Here is a 23,568-nt window from a genome sequence, read left to right as displayed (position 1 = left end):
TCCTTTTCTGTAATTCATCAATTTTATTTATTCATCTCATCAATTCAAATGCAAACCTTCGAGAATCTATAGAGCTAATAGAGGGGCCCACTGGATATATAATTAGAGCTCGAATAGTTTGTACTTAAGTGTCATGACCGACCTCTTCTTATTGTAACTCATTATGAAAACAACTCACCAAGTGCTCGTCCAATGAATTTTTCAGATGTGCTATAGCCTCATAGGATATCCCCAATCCCTTTCATTTATATCCGTTCACCCAAAATGATATTATCATATCTCATGGTAACCATCACATCTTCTTTCATGAAAAATGTTACGTCAATGTAAAAAGAAACAAACCAATGCACAAATATAATCATATATTTAAGCACACAAATAATACAGAATATGTTGTTCAAAAATTTGACGATTTAACTTTCATTTTAATTAAAATCTCAAATTTAATATTTTATTTTTCCTTAAAACTCGCGTGTTGGGAGATGGTTTTTATAAAAAATTGTACGTAGATAAAGAAAATTTCAATAATTAATTCTAATTCAATCTAGAAACTCATTGATGGTTTTGTTATTAGTTTAAATTAACTAAATTTTATCACATTTCGCTCTTTGTATTGATGTGTGTATTAAAAGCATTGAATTCATAGCAAAAGTTTAATAATGGAAAAGAATTAAAATGAAAAGAACTGCTTTTATGTAATATGAATAAATATATTAATTACAATTGCATTGAATTTGTTGGTATGCTTTAAGCGGTGGCACTTAGGGTTTTTGGGATGTAATGGAACATGGAGTCGGGTTTAATTTTCCACTAGTTATAGGCTTGACATTCAAACATTGGGATGTTATGGGTTCAGTCCGGTGTGCTTAATATCAATGTCCTGCAAGTTCCACATTTTGACATGGCGAAGAACCACTGCAAATAAACTTGATAGCTTCGGAAGCGCAGATGTGCTACGGATGTTCTTGAAGCTAATGTTGCTTAGTTTAACTTTCGATTCTTCCCGCATCAACACAACAATGATTCAATGATCAATTAAATATTGTCACTCTATTAGGATTTTGATAAGAATGTACATACATTTATCTTGCATTTGCTCCATGGGCAATATTTTGATCAATTAGGATAGGGAAGAGACATTATTCACGATAATATCCTCAAAATGTACATCCGATACTACCCGTGAGATTCGCTCGCCAAGTTTTGATTCGAGCTCCATTCAAGTATTAGTGATGGTGCGCTTTGTGACTTTAACTCCTCAACTGCTCTTCATTTGGGTACTTTCCAAGACTACCGATACTTATACCATGTCCTCGTCCACAAGTGATATCTTTTATGGCCAAATTTTTAGTGCCATCTCCGATAGAAATACAATCATCACCAGTTTAATGTCACATCCAATAAGATTTACCCCGTCGGTTGGCCCATGTGAATCCCATCCGTGTTTGGGCTATCTCGCGGTGCCTCTACCTTGAAACGCTCGAGGGTAATGTTTTGCATGCAAAAACATTAACGTGGAATAGTTTATCGTCTTTGCTAGTTATATCTTGTATCAATGCGTTGGTCAAAAAGTCAAACCTTATATTCGCTTAATTTTGGAGTTAACAAAGTAACACTAAACAAAGATGTTAGTTATAATTATATTTGGATAATAATAAGAGGAAAGAGAAAAATAAATTTTGGCAAGAGGGAAGAAAGGCGACAACGGGAGTTTGACACGAAATGCACGATTGTGGGATCTTTATTCTTCTCATAAGCAATGCTTCCCGACCATCGAAAATTCCTCCACGGACATTTTGAAATTTTCAATACTATAGAATCTAACCCAATTAGGGTCCTTGAAAGCACCGGATCACCGAGCCTTTATAGTGCCCTCGAACATTAATCTCAACAGAGCCTTGCATGGACCTTCTAAGTTTACTTTTGATAATAAATATGTCCCTTTAGGAATCACAACATTGATGGGGTTACAGAGGCACATGCTTCTTTCCAAGCATCCAAAAATGGCTAAAATGAAATGAATAAAGACATCAGTTTGAAATATAATTTTTTTCATATTTTTGCCTTTGGGTACAAAGTTAAGAGCAATTCAACTTGCCTTACTCAAATCCGTTTTCCCGTCAGCTTTTGCGCCAAACTTGGCAACAACATCAATAGCGCCTGATTGAACTTTAGAGGCTGAAATGAATAATAATAAAAGCACAAACATGGAAGGAACAATATTAAGGTGTGGTGCCATGTTTTTATTTGGTTTTGAAATTACACGAAGAATGGCTTTTCCTTTTGTTTTTTTCCAAATATATAGAAATTTTGAGAAAATTACAACCAACCAAATATATTACTATTTAATCAATGTGGAATAGTCATATGGCCAAGCTTCAATATCTATGATTAGCTTGTTTCTTTAATATCAACTTCGCATTTGTTAGATAGTTTTGTGGTTAATTTTTCACAACTTTAATAATTTAAACTATGTGAAAGGATTTTATTATGGAAAGATTGAAAAGCATTATTTTACATTTTATCTTCAAAATAATATCTTTACTAGATGGTGGAGAATATAATTATGTTCCGTTAAATTTATCAATGTTATTTCAAAAGTATAATCCTAATTATTCAATAAAAATTGTTGATACAATAATGTGGTTTGGTGGTTGATTTAAGGTTCACACCATATTGCCGAATGCAATTACGTGGTTTCTAGCACTCTTCTCAATCACCGCTTTCCCGGCCCTATAATACCTAGTCGAGCTAACATTCGCCGGACTTCACCTAAACTTCACCCACGTAACAATTATTAGTGAAAACCCGATGGCCATTTGACTTCTCTTTCCAAATAGATTTACTTTTATCTTTTAATTTCTCAACTTCTCTCAAGCATCTTGTAATTTCTTATCATCATGCCCATCTAACACGATCGAATTTCACAAGGTATGACTTTTCATCACCAACACCACCCTTTCATTATCACCCTTTTATGAATCCTCACGTTCACCTTTACCCTCATTCTAGAAGATACAAACTGACCATGAGATAAAATGGATCGAATTAGTGGGAAAATATTGAACCTAAATAGATGATCGGCATTCTATGATAGTAACATGCATTTGACAAGGTAAATGGACAAAGCTTTACAAGCTTAGCTTTCGTAACATTATATATTGGGGAGATCGATCATGGTACTTTTAGTAGATTGAGTCTACAACTAAATAAATTCTAATTAAGATTTTATTTAAGCCCTAATTATTTATGTACGATCGATCCTCCGCTAGCTTAATATAACTCTAAGTAGATTGCATAATAAGAACGATTGAATGCATGGATGAAATGATATATTAGAATTAGATGGAATGAATTACTATTCCATGTAAATGCGATTTCATGAGAATGGAAAAGATGACACGAAATTAATTTAATTCAGTCGGTTTGTTATTTAATTCAATGAATAAATTAAATAAATAAGTCCAAAGTGAGGATAAATTAAGTAGTTAACGTAGTTATATTTTGTTCAGATAATTAAATTAATTTGCATGTAAATTCTAGTATGGAAAAGCTTTCATGATTCTAGCAAAATTGAATGGGGTTTTGTAAATTAAGTAGTGGAAATTATTTAATTGAATGAAATAATTAATTTCAAAAAACTTAATTCATGGAAGAATATATGCTATTGGGTTAGATAATCATATGGTCTTGATTTCCTATTTAAGTCAAGAGAGGTAAGCTCGTATAATTAAACTGGAGAACAAACCACTAAGGTAAGTGTGCCTCCGCACACAAAGAGAATTATCTCTTGGAGTCGCTGGCCATGGGGTTAAAAATGTCCTAGTTGGACTTTAGTTCTTCTATATTATTTATTTTATGTACATCGGATACAAATATAACTCTTGCATATGTTTCTTTATCAATACCCAATTTATGTAAAAAAAAAAAAACCAAGGACAATTTGTTGAAATTTATTGAAATATTAGTTAGATTCTATTTTCTTTCAACTCAAATCAATTCTATCTTTTAGACTTTGTAATTTAGATTTTTAAGATTATAATGACATTCTTCCAAGAGAATAATTGAATTATAGGAGTTGCTTTCAATGGGTGGAACACAAAGAGGTAGTTGACATACCTCCTTGATTAGTCTCTTTACGCCTTCTTTTCGCTTTGGATAGGACGAAAGAGCTAGATGCGTAGCTCCTTGAGAAGTCTCGATTCACGCCTTGTGCTTTACTTTTTCAGTTACATCCCACTTTCCAAGCACTGAGTGTTCAAGAATAGGGAAGAAAATCGTTCGAGAGAAAGGTTGAAGACATTAGACTACTATTCAAATTGATCAAGGCAATGAAGGCATCTCCCAAACTTTCCTTGCGACTTGGACATCCCCTAAGCCTTGGACCATAACGATTTAATTTGATCAAATTTATTACTTTAGATGTCACGATAAATGCCCATTTTACTATAGAAATGAAAACTCTAATGTTCCTACCCTAGCTACTTTTCTAAATGCATTTCCAACATGAACCCCGAATCAGAAAAGAAACCATGAAAAAAAAGTTTCAAGCCAAACACACAAAAATAAGAAAAAGAGACTAACCTTTGAGAATCTAAAAGCAAAAACTACAAATCACATCAACAAATTTAGGGATCTTTCAGTGATAATCGCAAGATACCCAAACACTACACTTAATCTCGATGTAAATATCGCTCCTTTCTAAAAATCTTTATCTGAGCTTCCACAAAATGTTCTCTCATTCTCCTTTTGGGGTTCAATTTTTTATATGCAATAATTAAACATAAAATGGTGTCACATCATTATCGAATAATGTGGTTAATGAGTCCCCAATAGATTTGAACATTCGAGAAGAAAGACGCTGTGCAAGTTTGTCGAAGAAGTTGGGAGATTAGAAAAGCGCCAGTTTTGGCCGTGGACTGTAAAGACCTAGTAATTACTACTGACCTATTCAATTTAGAAATTAGAGATCATTCTTGATTGTGTTGGAAACATTCGTTTAGAAAATGATTTTTTTGAACACCAAAAAAATTAAAAATTTCTAAACCCAAGCAGTTGTCATATTTATAGGACAAACCCTTTTACCAAAATCATACTTGTGCTCTGGATTAGGCAGTCTAAGTTGTTTCTCAATATTCTACCAACACATCTTCTCAACTATTCAAAACCTCGGCTAGCTAAAGCGTGAGGATCTAATCCATGAATGGATGAAAGCTATGAAAACTTTCTATTGATGTTGGAGTGGGGAATATTGATGTCCCTTTATGGGCAAAAAGTAAACATTCATATTTAGAAGTTTTTTGAATTAAATCTCAATAAAGTTTTACGATGTCGATGCTTCACATCGTGTGGTTGACGTAGCCTATGGTCTCTATTTATAGAAAAATCTTAATGATCTTGGTCTAACAAGAAGAAGAAAAATATAATAACATTTTAAAAGAGAATACACATAATTCTCTAGTAGGAATATGTATGGGCTTCGCACCTCTCTTCGAGAGATAGGTGAAGAGACATTATTCAGATAATATCCTCAAATGTATATCCGATACTATCCTGTGAGATTCACCTTAAGTTTTGATTCGAGCTCCATTCAAGTATTAGTGTTGGTGCGGTTTGAGACTTTAACTCCCTCAACTGGCTCTTCATTTGGGAACTTTCCAAGACTACGATACTTATACCATGTCCCGTCCACAAGTTATTTCTTTTATGTCTAGAGTTTTAGTGCCATCTCCTAGAAATACAATCATCACCATTTTAATGTCATAGCGAATATTTACCCCGTCGATTTGCCCATGTGAATCGCATATGTGTTTGGTCTATCTAATTGCCTCTACCTTGAAACTTTCGAGGGTAATGTTTTTGCATGCAAAACATTCACATGGAATAGTTTATCTGTCTTTGCTAGTTATATCATGTATCAATGTATTGGTCACAAAGTCAAACCTTATATTCTCGTTTAATTTTGGAGTTAACAAAGTAACATACTGAAACAAAGATGTTAGTTATAATTATATTTTGATAATAATAAGAGGAAAGAGAATAAATAAATTTTGGCAAGAAGAAACAAAGTCGACAAAGAAGAAGTTTGGAACGAAATTCACATTGTGGGGATCTTTATTCTTCTCATGAGCAATGCTTCCCGACCATCAAAAATTCCTCCGCTTGACATTTTGAAATTTTCAATACTATAGAATCTAACCCAATTAGGGTCCTTGAAAGCATTAGGATCACCGAGCACATCACGATTAGCTCCTGAACATTAATCTCAATAGGAGCCTTGCATGGACCTTTTAAGTTTACTTTTGATAATATATATGTCTCTTTAGGAATCACAAACTGTTGATGGGGTTACAGAGGCACATGCTTCTTTCCAAGCATCCAAAATGACTAAAATGAAATGAATAAAGACATCGCTTGAAATATAATTTTTTTCATATTTTCACCTTTGGGTATAAAGTTAAGAGCAATTCAACTTGCCTTGCTCAAATCATTTTCCTCGCTTTTGTGCCAAACTTGGCAACAACATCAATACCGCTCGATTGAACTTTAGAGGTGAAATGAATAATAAGAAAAGCTCAAACATGGAAGGAACAATATTAAGGTGTGGTGCCATGTTTTTATTTGGTTTTGAAATTACACGAAGAATGGCTTTTCCATTTGGTTTTTGGGGCTAACGGGCCCATTTTACCAGCGCCGGTCGCTGGTTTGGTTGGTGGCACGCCGGAGGTCTTAGGGCCATCGGTCATTTAAGAAAAAAAGGGGGGGTTGAGAAAGAAAGCTGAGGCTCCCTCTGTTTTTTCTTTTAGAAAATCTGAAAAGTGAACTAAATAAAACCATTTTAGTTTTTATTATCCACTGGACGGCGCCATTTGATGGGGGGAATATGCAAATGTTTTGCCCTAATGGGTAAATTACGCAGTTAGTCCCTCCATCTTGCGTTGAGGTGCAATCTATCTTTTTTTATTTTCGATTTAGACCGCGAATTTTGTTTTTGCTTCAATCAGGTCCTTTGACCATGTACAGTCCCTTGCGCTGAAACCTTGCACTCTAGGACTGGGGTTTATTGCCTGAATAGTCCTCCATTCTTCGCGCGCGTGCCATATTAATCCCTGGAGACTTGTTTATGGTTTTTGCAATTAAAACCCCAAATTCTTGTTAGCTTTCAATATCATCCCTAGTCCATTTCATTTATTTATTGTTATATTAAATTTTTTTTATCCTCATTAATTTTAAGTTTTATGTATATTATTTACTTTAAACAGTTACATATAACTTATTTTAAAGTTTTCTTTTATATATATTCATTGTAACTTACTATATATATATATGCATATCGTTCAAATTTTTCTTTCTTTTTTAAATATATATATATGTACATACCTTTCAAAACTGTTTGCATTTATTATCATTATTTTTATGTATAATGTTATTTATTTCGAACTATTTTATTAAATATTTACTTTAAGTTTTCTTATATATTTTTTTGTTTAAAACTTTTATTACTTATTGTACTTAAAGCATCTATTTTAAATTATTTTTTACTTTAGATTGCCTTTTTTTATTTTCCTTGGATTATTAATGTTGATATTAAGATTATCTACGTCATGTGTTTATTGACATTGTATATACTATGATTTGCTTATTTGTATTCTTGTATTTGGCATGCATTTATGGATTATCTATTTCGTAATTCATTATACTATGTTCCTTTATCCTTCCATTTCATTTCATCACATTAAAAATTGCGCTTGATTTGTATTTATTTACAATAAATCTTTCTATTTCATCACAAATGGAACAAATGTACGCTATTCAAGTGTGGTACTCGCTATTATTATTAAAAAGATTTTTAGAAAAATAAAGCAATATTTTGCATTTTGGAAATTTGAGAAATTGTACCCTAACTTACTGGGTCTCGATTTTCTCGTTAAACCCAAATAGCAAAATGTCCTTTTAAATTTTGAACACATAAAATTTCAAAAATAAAAACAATATTCCGTATTTAGAAAATTCGAGAAAATCGTGCCCTAACTTACTGAGCTTCGATTTTTCTCGCATTGATCCTAAATAACCAAATATCCTTTTAAAATCGAAATAAATGAGGTTTAAATAAAAAATAAAAGGTAAGCTTACTCTCAAAAATACGAGGTGTCGTGTCCTAACTTACTGGATGTGACATCTTGTTACTCCGAGATAAAGAGGCATTTTCCATTTTGATTTATTCGAGTATTTTTAAAATAACACAATATAAAGAGGGATCGTATTTTTCAATTCTTTTCGAGTTTTAATTTTCGACACCAAGACATTAAGTAATCAACTAGGTACCAATTTTGGGCGTATCGAGGGTGCTAATCCTTTCTCGTTCGTAACCGACTCCCGAACCCATTTTTCTGAATTTCGTAGACCAAAATTGTTGTTTTAATAAAAATCGTTTGTTAAAAACAACCACTTTTCGGTGACCCGATCACACCTCATCAAAAAAGGATTGGTGGCGACTCCCACATTTGATTTCATTTTTCAAAACCCAAGTTGACCCCGTTTTCCATCCAAAAAATGGTGTCAACACTATGCTCTCTATTTATAGAAAAATCGCAAGAGTCTTGGTCGAACAAGAAGAAGAAAAAATATAATAACATTTTAAGAGAGAATACACATAATTCTCTAGTAGGAATATGTATGGGCTTCAACACCCTCTCTTTAGAGATAGGGTTGTCGCCCATCTTACGTGAGATGGGTCATCGGGTCTATCTCATGTATTTGGTGTAATTATATGTGCCATTTAGTAATTTAATCGACTCATATAATTTAACCAACCAAATAAAAAATTTTCTATTTCCCAAAATATTAATAATTTAATTAATTAATTGAAATAAATTTTACTAATTCACACAATTAAATTATTTTCCAAACCTAGTTCTAGTTCCGTTAAATTCATGACATATTTACCACACTAGAATCTATGAGTAAATGAATTTAATTATCTTGTTCAACCAGATTATGTTTATTAATTAATTTAATTTTACTTCAAACACGGTTCAATGATTTCTATTAATTAAATAATAATTGAATAAATTAATTTAGTCTTTAAGTCATCTCTCTTTATAACGAGAAATTCCATTCACTACGGATAGTGATACATTCAATCCTTTTCTGTAATTCATCAATTTTATTTATTCATCTCATCAATTCAAATGCAAACCTTCGAGAATCTATAGAGCTAATAGAGGGGCCCACTGGATATATAATTAGAGCTCGAATAGTTTGTACTTAAGTGTCATGACCGACCTCTTCTTATTGTAACTCATTATGAAAACAACTCACCAAGTGCTCGTCCAATGAATTTTTCGTATGTGCTATAGCCTCATAGGATATCCCCAATCCCTTTCATTTATATCCGTTCACCCAAAATGATATTATCATATCTCATGGTAACCATCACATCTTCTTTCATGAAAATGTTACGTCAATGTAAAAAGAAACAAACCAATGCACAAATATAATCATATATTTAAGCACACAAATAATACAGAATATGTTGTTCAAAAATTTGACGACGAACTTTCATTTTAATTAAAATCTCAAATTTAATATTTTATTTTTCCTTAAAACTGCTGTGTTGGGAGATGGTTTTATAAAAAATTGTACGTAGATAAAGAAAATTTCAATAATTAATTCTAATTCAATCTAGAAACTCAGTGATGGTTTTGTTATTAGTTTAAATTAACTAAATTTTATCACATTTCGCTCTTTGTATTGATGTGTGTATTAAAAGCATTGAATTCATAGCAAAAGTTTAATAATGGAAAAGAATTAAAATGAAAAAGAACTGTTTTTATGTAATATGAATAAATATATTAATTACAATTGCATTGAATTTGTTGGTATGCTTTAAGCGGTGGCACTTAGGGTTTTTGGGACGAAATGGAACATGGAGTCGGGTTTAATTTTCCACTAGTTATAGGCTTGACATTCAAACATTGGGATGTTGCGGGTTCAGTCCGGTGTGCTTAATATCAATGTCCAAGTTCCACATTTTGACATGGCGAAGAACCGCTGCAAATAAACTTGATAGCTTCGAAGCGCAGATGTGCTACGGATGTTCTTGAAGCTAATGTTGCTTAGTTTAACTTTCGATTCTTCCCGCATCAACACAACAATGATTCAATGATCAATTAAATATTGTCACTCTATTAGGATTTTGATAAGAATGTACATACATTTATCTTGCATTTGCTCCATGGGCAATATTTTGATCAATTAGGATAGGGAAGAGACATTATTCACGATAATATCCTCAAAATGTACATCCGATACTACCCGGAGATTCGCCTTGCCAAGTTTTGATTCGAGCTCCATTCAAGTATTAGTGATGGTGCGTTTGTGACTTTAACTCCTCAACTGGCTCTTCATTTGGGTACTTTCCAAGACTACCGATACTTATACCATGTCCTGGTCCACAAGTGATATCTTTTATGGCCAAATTTTTAGTGCCATCTCCGATAGAAATACAATCATCACCAGTTTAATGTCACATCCAATAAGATTTACCCGTCGATTTGCCCATGTGAATCCCATCGTGTTTGGGCTATCTGCCGGTGCCTCTACCTTGAAACGTTCGAGGGTAATGTTTTGCATGCAAAACATTAACGTGGAATAGTTTATCGTCTTTGCTAGTTATATCTTGTATCAATGCGTTGGTCAAAAGTCAAACCTTATATTCATTTAATTTTGGAGTTAACAAAGTAACACACGAAACAAAGATGTTAGTTATAATTATATTTGGATAATAATAAGAGGAAAGAGAAAAATAAATTTTGGCAAGAGGGAAGAAAGGCGACAACGGGAGTTTGACACGAAATGCACGATTGTGGGGATCTTTATTCTTCTCATAAGCAATGCTTCCCTGACCATCGAAAATTCCTCCGCCGGACATTTTGAAATTTTCAATACTATAGAATCTAACCCAATTAGGGTCCTTGAAAGCACCGGGATCACCGAGCCTTTATAGTGCCCCTGAACATTAATCTCAACAGAGCCTTGCATGGACCTTCTAAGTTTACTTTTGATAATAAATATGTCCCTTTAGGAATCACAACTGTTGATGGGGTTACAGAGGCACATGCTTCTTTCCAAGCATCCAAAATGGCTAAAATGAAATGAATAAAGACATCATTTTGAAATATAATTTTTTCATATTTTTGCCTTTGGGTACAAAGTTAAGAGCAATTCAACTTGCCTTACTCAAATCCGCTTTTCCGTCGACTTTTATGCCAAACTTGGCAACAACATCAATAGCGCTGATTGAACTTTAGAGGTGAAATGAATAATAATAAAAGCACAAACATGGAAGGAACAATATTAAGGTGTGGTGCCATGTTTTTATTTGGTTTTGAAATTACACGAAGAATGGCTTTTCCTTTTGTTTTTTCCAAATATATAGAAATTTTGAGAAAATTACAACCAACCAAATATATTACTATTTAATCAATGTGGAATAGTCATATGGCCAAGCTTCAATATCTATGATTAGCTTGTTTCTTTAATATCAACTTCGCGGTTAGATAGTTTTGTGGTTAATTTTTCACAACTTTAATAATTTAAACTATGTGAAAGGATTTTATTATGGAAAGATTGAAAAGCATTATTTTACATTTTATCTTCAAAATAATATCTTTACTAGATGGTGGAGAATATAATTATGTTCCGTTAAATTTATCAATGTTATTTGAAAAGTATAATCCTAATTATTCAATAAAATTGTTGATACTGATAATGTGGTTTGGTGGTTGATGAAGGTTCACACCATATTGCGAATGCAATTCGGTGGTTTCTAGCACTCTTCTCAATCACTGCTTTTCCGCCCTATAATACCTAGTCGAGCTAACATTCGCCTCGGACTTCACCTAAACTTCACCCACGTAACAATTATTAGTGAAAACCTGATGGCCATTTGACTTCTCTTTCCAAATAGATTTACTTTTATCTTTTAATTTCCTCAACTTCTCTCAAGCATCTTGTAATTTCTTATCATCATGCCCATCTAACACGTATCGAATTTCACAAGGTATGACTTTTCATCACCAACACCACCCCTTTCATTATCACCCTTTTATGAATCCTCACGTTCACCTTTACCCTCATTCTAGAAGATACAAACTGACCATGAGATAAAATGGATCGAATTAGTGGGAAAATATTGAACCTAAATAGATGATCGGCATTCTATGATAGTAACATGCATTTGACAAGGTAAATGGACAAAGCTTTACAAGCTTAGCTTTCGTAACATTATATATTGGGGAGATCGATCATGGTACTTTTAGTAGATTGAGTCTACAACTAAATAAATTCTAATTAAGATTTTATTTAAGCCCTAATTATTTATGTACGATCGATCCCTCTGCTAGCTTAATATAACTCTAAGTAGATTGCATAATAAGAACTGATTGAATGCATGGATGAAATGATATATTAGAATTAGATGGAATGAATTACTATTCCATGTAAATGCGATTTCATGAGAATGGAAAAGATGACACAGAAATTAATTTAATTCCGTCGGTTTGTTATTTAATTCAATGAATAAATTAAATAAATAAGTCCAAAGTGAGGATAAATTAAGTAGTTAACGTAGTTATATTTTGTTCAGATAATTAAATTAATTTGCATGTAAATTCTAGTATGGAAAAGCTTTCATGATTCTAGCAAAATTGAATGGGGTTTTGTAAATTAAGTAGTGGAAATTATTTAATTGAATGAAATAATTAATTTCAAAAACTTAATTCATGGAAGAATATATGCTATTGGGTTAGATAATCATATGGTCTTGATTTCCTATTTAAGTCAAGAGAGGTAAGCTCGTATAATTAAACTGGAGAACAAACCACTAAGGTAAGTGTGCCTCCGCACACAAAGAGAATTATCTCTTGGAGTCGCTGGCCATGGGGTTAAAAATGTCCTAGTTGGACTTTAGTTCTTCTATATTATTTATTTTATGTACATCGGATACAAATATAACTCTTGCATATGTTTCTTTATCAATACCCAATTTATGTAAAAAAAAAAAAACCAAGGACAATTTGTTGAAATTTATTGAAATATTAGTTAGATTCTATTTTCTTTCAACTCAAATCAATTCTATCTTTTTAGACTTTGTAATTTAGATTTTTAAGATTATAATGACATTCTTCTGAAGAGAATAATTGAATTATAGGAGTTGCTTTCGAATGGGTGGAACACAAAGAGGTAGTTGACATACCTCCTTGATTAGTCTCGGTTTACGTCTTCTTTTCAGTTTTGGATAGGACGCAAAGAGCTAGATGCGTAGCTCCTTGAGAAGTCTCGATTCACGTCTTGTGCTTTACTTTTTCAGTTACATCCCACTTTCCAAGCACCTGAGTGTTCAAGAATAGGGAAGAAAATCGTTCAGTAGAAAGGTTGAAGACATTAGACTACTATTCAAATTGATCAAGGCAATGAAGGCATCTCCCAAACTTTCCTTGCGACTTGGACATCCCCTAAGCCTTGGACCATAACGATTTAATTTGATCAAATTTATTACTTTAGATGTCACGATAAATGCCCATTTTACTATAGAAATGAAAACTCTAATGTTCCTACCCTAGCTACTTTTCTAAATGCATTTCCAACATGAACCCCGAATCAGAAAAGAAACCATGAAAAAAAAGTTTCAAGCCAAACACACAAAAATAAGAAAAAGAGACTAACCTTTGAGAATCTAAAAGCAAAAACTACAAATCACATCAACAAATTTAGGGATCTTTCAGTGATAATCGCAAGATACCCAAACACTACACTTAATCTCGATGTAAATATCGCTCCTTTCTAAAAATCTTTATACAGTTCCACAAAATGTTCTCTCATTCTCCTTTTTGGGGTTCAATTTTTTTATATGCAATAATTAAACATAAAATGGTGTCACATCATTATCGAATAATGTGGTTAATGAGTCCCCAATAGATTTGAACATTCGAGAAGAAAGACGCTGTGCAAGTTTGTCGAAGAAGTTGGGAGATTAGAAAAGCGCCAGTTTTGGCCGTGGACTGTAAAGACCTAGTAATTACTACTGACCTATTCAATTTAGAAATTAGAGATCATTCTTGATTGTGTTGGAAACATTCGTTTAGAAAATGATTTTTTTGAACACCAAAAAAATTAAAAATTTCTAAACCCAAGCAGTTGTCATATTTATAGGACAAACCCTTTTACCAAAATCATACTTGTGCTCTGGATTAGGCAGTCTAAGTTGTTTCTCAATATTCTACCAACACATCTTCTCAACTATTCAAAAACCTCGGCTAGCTAAAGCGTAGGATCTAATCCATGAATGGATGAAAGCTATGAAAACTTTCTATTGATGTTGGAGTGGGGAATATTGATGTCCCTTTATGGGCAAAAAAGTAAACATTCATATTTAGAAGTTTTTTTGAATTAAATCTCAATAAAGTTTTACGATGTCGATGCTTCACATCGTGTGTGGTTGACGTAGCCTATGGTCTCTATTTATAGAAAAATCTTAACAGTCTTGGTCGAACAAGAAGAAGAAAAAATATAATAACATTTTAAAAGAGAATACACATAATTCTCTAGTAGGAATATGTATGGGCTTCGGCACCCTCTCTTCAGAGATAGGTGAAGAGACATTATTCAGGATAATATCCTCAAAATGTATATCTGATACTATCCCAGGAGATTCACCTGCCCAAGTTTTGATTCGAGCTCCATTCGAAGTATTAGTGTTGGTGCAGTTTGAGACTTTAACTCCCTCAACTGGCTCTTCATTTGGGAACTTTCCAAGACTACGATACTTATACCATGTCCTGGTCCACAAGTTATTTCTTTTATGTCTAGAGTTTTAGTGCCATCTCCGGTAGAAATACAATCATCACCAGTTTTAATGTCATAGCCAGTAATATTTACCCCGTCTGATTTGCCCATGTGAATCGCATATGTGTTTGGTCTATCTACCGGTGCCTCTACCTTGAAACTTTCGAGGGTAATGTTTTTGCATGCAAAAACATTCACATGGAATAGTTTACTGTCTTTGCTAGTTATATCATGTATCAATGTATTGGTCACAAAGTCAAACCTTATATTCTGTTTAATTTTGGAGTTAACAAAGTAACATACGAAACAAAGATGTTAGTTATAATTATATTTTGATAATAATAAGAGGAAAGAGAATAAATAAATTTTGGCAAGAAGAAACAAAGCTGACAGCAAGAAGTTTGGAACGAAATTCACATTGTGGGGATCTTTATTCTTCTCATGAGCAATGCTTCCTGACCATCAAAAATTCCTCCGCCAGACATTTTGAAATTTTCAATACTATAGAATCTAACCCAATTAGGGTCCTTGAAAGCATTAGGATCAGCTGGAGCCTGTACAGTGCCCTGAACATTAATCTCAATAGGAGCCTTGCATGGACCTTTTAAGTTTACTTTTGATAATATATATGTCTCTTTAGGAATCACAGCTGTTGATGGGGTTACAGAGGCACATGCTTCTTTCCAAGCATCCAAAAATGACTAAAATGAAATGAATAAAGACATCAGTTTGAAATATAATTTTTTTTTCATATTTTCACCTTTGGGTATAAAGTTAAGAGCAATTCAACTTGCCTTGCTCAAATCTGTTTTCCCGTCAGCTTTTGTGCCAAACTTGGCAACAACATCAATACCGTCTGATTGAACTTTAGAGGCTGAAATGAATAATAAGAAAAGCTCAAACATGGAAGGAACAATATTAAGGTGTGGTGCCATGTTTTTATTTGGTTTTGAAATTACACGAAGAATGGCTTTTCCATTTGGTTTTTTCCAAATATATAGAAAGTTTGAGAAAATTACAACCAATCAAATATATTACTATTTAATCAATGTGGAAAAGTCATATACTCATCCGAATACTTTGTATTTAGCTAATAAGTTTAACTCAGTCTCTACTGTCTCTTTCCATTTTGGCCAATCATTTCTATGTCGAAATTCTTCTATAGTTCAAAGGTTGGGCTCATTTTCAGTGACAATATTAGAAGCAATTGCATTTGCAAATATTATCAACAATTGCATAATTTCTTTCCTAAATTTTTCTAGATTTTAATGAGATCTCAATATTTTTCAGTTCTGAAATCACTTCAGGGATTGTTTGTTTAGAAATATGAGGTTGTTTATTGATATTACTTCTGACATATTCTAGAGTGTCAACTTGAAAATCTTTCATTTCCTTTTCTCTTTGGAGGAATGGAATCTTTTGCACCAATAAGTCTACCACGCTTTTAACATATTTTAGATTCATTTGTTGTTGCACTCACAGGTTTTCCTAAAAGGACCATTAATTGTACAAGAACATTTGCAGCCAGTATTTGCATTTTGATGACTCTTTTAGTGGAATTAGAAATATCCAACAATTGATTTCTGGCATTCTGCAAATGAATTATTCTTTGAACTTCAAGTTCACTTTGATTTGTGTGTGTGTGTCAATATTGAACAAAGTAGGTGTGTTCCAACAAATTTCTTGTGCTCGAGGTTCTATACCATTTTCTTCCCCTAATGGTGGGAAAAGTGATTCATCAAATTGACAAACTAAAAATCTTACTTTAAAAAGGTAACATGTTCAAGGTTCACGGTATCTAGTTATAGACGGAGAATCAAAACCAATATAAATTCTAACACATTGTTGGGGACCTATCTTAGAACATTAATGGGGCAATAAAGACATATACAACAATCAAAAATTCTAAGATAAGATATATTAGGTTGTTGATAAAAAAAACAAGTTGTAAAGGTGAAAACTTGTGATATACAGTTGGTCGGATACAAACCAAAGATGCAACATGTCCCCAAGCAAATGCAAGAAGTTTTGATTCCATAAGCATAGGTCTAGCAATAAGTTGTAAATGATTCTACCAAACCATTTTGAGTATTATTATGTGCAACAAGATGTTCAACATTGATTCCAATCAACATGCAATAATAATAAGCTTTAGAAGTAAACCCCCAATTATCTAAATGTACTAACTTGATAGGATGGTCAGGAAAACTTAACCTTAGCTTTATAATTTGAGCAAGAAATTTAGCAATAGCAATACTATGAAATGAAAACAAACAAGCACATGACCATCATGTAGAAGCATCAATCAAAACCATAAAATACCAAAATGGTCCATAAGGTGGAAGACTAGTGTCGCAAATATCTCCTTGTATTCTTTGTAGAAATGTGGGAGATTCTTAAGATAAATTAAAAAGAGAAGTCCTAAAAATTAATTTACCTTAAGCATAATAAGTATAAAAATAAGGTAAAATAATTATTTTATCTTTTAATGGGTGTCCATGTATATTTTCAATAATACATTGCATCATGGTTGAACCAAGATGGCCAAGTCAATCATGTCAAATCATAAAAGTTTTAGGATCTGAGTGCTTCCGATGCATAAATTTTGATTCAATCATTCTTATCTTTGTAAAATATAAGCCAGATGAGAAACTTGAAAGTTTCTCTAAAATTAACTTCTGGTTCGCAGCTGTAAAGGTAATATAAAGATATTCCACATCTCCATTATTTTTTGTTTCTACATGATACCCATGGTGACATATATCTTTGAAACATAGTATATTTCTCTAGGATCTACTAGAATATAACACATCATCAATGTATAATTTCTTTTTTCCATTTAGGAACTTAATGTGGACTCTTCTGGAGCCTTCAATTACATTTGCAGAACAAGATATTGTATTATCATTAATTCTAGCTAACGTTAATTGTAAAAAGTATTTTCTATTATGAAGAATTGTGTGAGTTGTACCACTATCCACTAAGCATATGTCATCCTCCACAATATCAAGTTTATTTTGCCGTTATCTAGTAACATAAAATTATATTTCAAGAATTGGAGAGAGAGAGAGAGAGGGGGGGAAAGAGAATATAAAATATGCAAGATAGTACTGAGTCATATTAAAAATCGAACTTAAAGGTATTGCATATGAAAATATATAGATCTTTTAAACATTTTTATCGTCAATTGAAAAGTCAAATTTGCCACAATGGTTCTAAAAAATCAAAAACATCAAAATCAACATTTAAATGAGATTCATAATTATGACCAATAAGTTCAGATAAATTCGCTTCAACATTTTTTCCTTTATTTTCTTTTAGTAAAGCTTTGTAAAGATATACTAAATGTTTCAGAGTGCAACATATTCGAGATCAATGACCTTTAGTTCCACATCTATAACATATATTTTTAATATTTTCCATCTTATTATTCTTTTCGGGATTTTCATCATATTTGACCCATTTAATTGGATTCCTTTTAACACTTTTTTTTCCAGAGTATGAACAATGTCATAACCTCTTTTACCATCATGGCATCATCCATGACCTTAAGAAAGTACAACATTCACTTCGGGGAATGGTGTTGAACCAACCGGATGAGATTGATGGTTTTTCATCTATTTTGTTCAGCCACTAGTAAACAAGAAACTAGTTTAGAATTGTAACACCCCAAACCCGCCTAGACGTTATGGCCGAATTTGGCGACGTCACATGGAAAAGGATTTGAAGACAAGACTGTCGAGTTTAAAAATCGTTACAGTAAGTTAGCTTTTATTTAATTCAAAAAAAACTAGTTGATTTGCTTTAAAGCTTGTCTATTAGCGGAAGCTTTTGTAACAAATTAATTTAGGGAAAATCGTTTCTATTTACGAAGACCTTAGTTTTTAAAAAATATTGTATTTTGTGGAGTTGCAGTTTTAAAAAAATTTCATAAAAAATAGTATAAAGTTCCAAATTTAAAGCCAGCCAGTCAATAATCCAGAAGATACATCAAAAACCCCAAATAAGTAATAAATTCTAGGCATTAACGAAAAACAGTCTAAAATTTATGTGTGGCCACTGTCCAGTCCTCCGCTGCACCAACCCGTCAAGTTTGGGGATTACCTGTACAAATTAAACAGAGAAAGGGTGAGTTTTCGCAAACTCAATGTGTAATCCCCATAGAAAATAGGCATACAGATAATCAACAGAATTCAGTTAGATACAGTCTGGGGCCCGTGCCCCATCACAGAATCAGTTTGGACCTTAGCCCATTCAGATACAGTCTCAAAAATACAATAGGTCCTTGGCCCATATCAGATACAGAATGCAAATATAGTAAATCAGAATCCTACCCACCAGCCTCTACACACCATCTCCGTCCAACCCTACACACCATGTGGGGATTAAATCAACCCACCCATCCCTACACACCATGTTTGTCATCAAATGCGGTACATAATCGAAAGGTTGCAAATGAGTGCCAGATATATGAGCTTAATAACCTTTCAGACACTTCCTCCAAATATCCTCAACACACCATGATGCAATTGAATATACAAAATATGTCATCTCATTATGAAATTAATAGTAAATACATTCAGATATCATAAGTCATGCTCGGTAAAAAAATCAGACATATAGATCACATATATAGGGGTCTAAGTAAAGCTTATCGACCCTACAGTAGGTCCACAGTCGACTTGGGCGACCCTTGCAACCTTACAGAACTTTTCAGAAAAATGGGCTCACACGCCCATATGGCCCACTCGGCCCAAATTGGCCTTGGCCACGTGATCCATTTTTAATGTAACCCGTGCTAGTTAATTATTCATATATGTTTTCACTATTTACTTATATGTTCCTTCAAAGCTGTCTACTTGAGTCACCGTTATTAAATTATTTATATATTGAGTTGCAGAATTTTGAATTAAGATCCGCCTGATGTTTTTGAAACTAGACTCAAATATCTTTCTACCACAAAATTTTCATATTTTTTGGTTTGGTCAATAAGTACTATAAAATCTTCAAACTTACCCCTGTTCTGCTGTCTGACGGCTTCATCCCTTCTATGCTAAAAATTAATTATCTCTTAGTAAAAAATTTGGATGATGTTTCCATTTGTTTCTATTGAAAATAAACTCATTAATAATTTAAACATGTAAATTTTAACCCCTAATTATTTTTCTCCAATTTTTGATGATTTTCCAAAGTCAGAATAAGGGAACCTGAATTCAATCTGACTTTGTCTCACAAAGTTTATTATACCTCACGATTTATAATTTCATTACTTACTCCATTTCTTCTATGAGACACTAGACTCAATAAGCTTTCTATGAGAAACTAGACTCAATAAGCTTTAATTTCATATTTTTTTCATTCTCTAATTCAATTTCCATAATTTATGACAATATTTCAAAGTTAGCCTACTATTGTTGTCCAAACAGCAAGCAATTTCGGCTTTTCGTCGAAGCCCTTTTTTTGGCGTTTCGGGAACACAACTGGTTTTTTTTATGCTAAAACAGTCCCGAAGCACTCCAAAGCCTATAATCAAGATACTCAACATCAATTTAACAGATTTTCAAGCGAATTGACAACCAAGAACGAACAGAAACCCAACTTACCACCAACAATAACCCTCCGTTTAACTATTGTTAAGATGAGAACACTGAATTCACTAGTCCGAGCCTCCCCCTACGCCCAAATAGCTGAGAAAAAACATTACCACTTCAGTCGTTAAGAGATTCATGACAGAAATGAGGAGAAATATTTACTGAAACTAATCGAGCACTAACCACGTGCGAAAACGAAGGAAAATAAATGGATTAGGGAAAAATCAAGCAGAAGAAAAAGAAGAGAAATATGGAAAACTCAGAGAATTTCGACAAGATGAGAGGGAGAAGAATAGACGGTAGAATTCTTTTCGAAAAGAGAGTCAAAATTCGGTTATGGGAAAAATAAAATAAAATCCCGATAACCCCCAAAATCCCTTAATCTCCCCCTATTTCCCACTACACATCCACTACTCAGAATCCCCCTATTACACAACTCTATCCCGAAATCTGACCAAAACAAATAATACCCTTGCCTGCATAGGGATTCAAACACAAGACCTCCACCATAATAACACACCATTTAACCACCAGACCAGCAGGCCCATTCTGATGTAATTTACCCAACAATCAAATAAAAGCCTACTAAACAAGAGTAAGGCCTAATTCAGTTCAAAATACCAAAATTTGCCCAAGCGAAGGCTTGAACTTAGGACCTCTCAAACACTCCCAGAACGTATAACCACTAAAGCTGACAGATATTTGTGTCATATTTTCACAATAACAAAATTAGAAATTTTGGAGCATTACAACTCTACCCCCTAAAAGAAAATTTCATCCACGAAATTTTACCTGATTAGAACAGGTGAGGATATTGCTAACGCATTGCATCTTTAGGCTCCCACGTGGCCTCCTCAATGCTATGATTACGCCACAGAACCTTCACTAAAGGAATAGACTTTTTCCTAATGACATTTATATCACGCTCCAGAATCTGAACCGGCTCCTTCTCGAAGGTCAAGTCTGGCCTAACCTCAATCTCCTCAACGGAAACAACGTGAGTGGAATCAGAGTGGTAGTGCCTCAACATCGAGACGTGAAAAACATCATGAATACGGTTTAACTCCAGAGGTAACTCCAACTGATAAGCGACAGGTCCTTCACGTTCAGAATGCTGTAAGGTCCAATAAATCGAGGGTTCAGCTTGCCCTTACGACCGAACCTCATAACCTTTTTCCATGACAAGACCCTGAGAAAAACTAAGTCCCCCACAGAATACTCGATCTCACGCCTCTTCAAATCCACATACGATTTATGCCTATCAGAAGCCGCTTTCAAATGATCCCGAATCAATCTAACCCTATCTTCTATCTCGGAGACCAACTCAGGACCCAGAACACATCGCTCGCTCAACTCAGTCCAACATAAAAGAGTGCGACACTTACGATCGTACAGTGCCTCGTAAGGTGCCATCTGGATGCTAGACTGGAAGCTATTATTGTAGGCAAACTCCGTTAACGGCAAGTACTCCTCCCAACTATCTCAAAAATCAATAACACAGCTCCTCAACATGTCCTCCAGTATCTGAATCACCCTCTTCGACTGACCATCTGTCTGTGGATGGAAAGCGATCAAGCCTAATCTTGAACGCAAAGCCTCATGAAGCTTCTTCTAGAACCGAGACGTGAAATGAGGATCTCGATCGAAAATGATCAAGACAGGTACCCCATGCAGTCTCACTATTTCTAATATGTAGAGTTTATCTAATTTCTAATACTCATTTGTTGGGGATAGACCCGTATGAGCAACGAACAAGATAAAATAAAAAAAATTGGGCACAAATATTTATGTGGAAAAACTCTTTTGATGAAGAGGATAAACAACCACGAGAAAAGAAGTCTTCACTAAATGAGAAAATAATCTGAAAGAGTACAAGATGGAGATAACCTAAAACAAAACCTAAACCCCAAAAACGAAGCTCGCTGGATAGAACACGAAATTCCCTTAAAGCTCTCTCAAAAGTCTCTCTTAATCTTTTCTCTAAATTTTATTGTGATGAAGATATGAAAAATATCAATTCTAAAGTTACTAAGGCCCCTTTTATAGGTTGAAATTTGTGGGCTAAAATGACTAAAATATCCTTAAAATAATCAGAGTTTAAATGTGAGAAGAAACTTGATTTATGTGGGGAACACATCACCATGTCACAACATCCCTATTCGCATCATCACGACGTCATCCATCATCGCAACGTCAAGAAGCTTCTCACCGTAACATCGTCAGCTAACTTTGGTGTTGCGATACTGAAGTTCTCGTGTCACGATACGGATTGTGGTAGGGGTCTAAAAGTGTCCGAAAATGCAAGGCACACTCCACAATATATAATCATTAAAAATCAATAAAAATATTAAAAATCATAAAAAATAAAAAATATATATACATAAAATTATAAACATATAAAATATAAAAGTATTTTTAAAATTATAAAACTATTAAAGTGGAAAAACTTATAAAAATATAAATTATTATAAATGAAAAAATTATATGAATTTTAAAAAATTACAAAAAATATTAAAATTCTTTAAGATAATAATTTTTTTACAAATTGGATAAATTATATAAATTATGAAAAATAAAAATTTGTAAAATTATTAGAAAAATTTTAAAATAAAAATTTAAATTGTTAAAAAATATAAAAAAGTAAAAAATTATGAAAAATATTATTACAAATTATTAAAATAATATAAAAATTTTTACAATTTTATACATAGACAGCCTCGTTGTTACTTGCCTTTTCAACCCAATTCCCCACCTTAGTTTACATCTCAAAACAACCCTTGTCATCGAAGATGGACAAAGAGGGTGCTTGTTTTGAAGAGGTCTGTGTTGGATCCGGTGCCCTTAGTGTAGCATTTTCATTTATGTACACTTGTAATTTTTTCGAACAAATTGGTTAATAAAACTATTCATGTATTACATTAATACCCTTTTTCAACCAACCCCTCAACTCGTAAAAACTTTCTACGGGCCGAGAGTCCTTATCTTCAATTTTCAAACATCCAAGGAATCTTGGGATAATTTCGGTTACTTGTGAGTTTTTTTTTTCAATTCTTGCCCACCGATTGCATATATAAAGGGGTTTTTTCTCCTCATACTCCAAAAACCCTCTATTATCTCGATAGGTCAACTC

General features: G+C 33.2%; 1 protein-coding gene and 4 pseudogenes across 1 annotated transcript; all 5 read right to left on the bottom strand.

Moving 5' to 3' along the window:
- Positions 1 to 695: 695 nt before the first annotated feature.
- Positions 696 to 2,269, bottom strand: LOC105798321 (polygalacturonase-like; annotated as a pseudogene).
- Positions 2,270 to 5,375: 3,106 nt separating this feature from the next.
- LOC128032543 (polygalacturonase-like) lies at positions 5,376 to 6,626 on the bottom strand (annotated as a pseudogene).
- Positions 6,627 to 9,810: 3,184 nt separating this feature from the next.
- On the bottom strand, positions 9,811 to 11,388 carry LOC105798319 (polygalacturonase-like; annotated as a pseudogene).
- A 1,958-nt stretch (positions 11,389 to 13,346) lies between these two features.
- LOC105797438 (polygalacturonase-like) lies at positions 13,347 to 15,795 on the bottom strand (annotated as a pseudogene).
- Positions 15,796 to 21,255: 5,460 nt separating this feature from the next.
- Positions 21,256 to 21,851, bottom strand: LOC128031932 (uncharacterized). Its single transcript, XM_052621148.1, has 2 exons — positions 21,609 to 21,851; positions 21,256 to 21,552 (listed from the first exon to the last, which is right to left on the bottom strand). The coding sequence occupies exons 1-2, from the start codon at positions 21,849 to 21,851 to the stop codon at positions 21,256 to 21,258; spliced, it is 540 nt and encodes a 179-aa protein (XP_052477108.1).
- Positions 21,852 to 23,568: the final 1,717 nt, after the last annotated feature.

Source organism: Gossypium raimondii, chromosome 9 (assembly GCF_025698545.1).
Source record: "Gossypium raimondii isolate GPD5lz chromosome 9, ASM2569854v1, whole genome shotgun sequence".
Taxonomy (NCBI): domain Eukaryota; kingdom Viridiplantae; phylum Streptophyta; class Magnoliopsida; order Malvales; family Malvaceae; genus Gossypium; species Gossypium raimondii.
The sequence above is the reverse complement of the archived record's forward strand: the minus strand, read 5'-3'. Positions and strand labels throughout refer to the sequence as shown.

Excerpts from the sequence above, each read along its gene's own strand:
- LOC128031932 (XM_052621148.1), bottom strand. The coding sequence starts at position 21,851 with ATGGCACCTTACGAGGCACTGTACGATCGTAAGTGTCGCACTCTTTTA. Across the intron at positions 21,553-21,608 it reads GGGTCTTGTCATGGAAAAAG|CATTCTGAACGTGAAGGACC; the intron begins GTTATGAGGTTC and ends TGGACCTTACAG.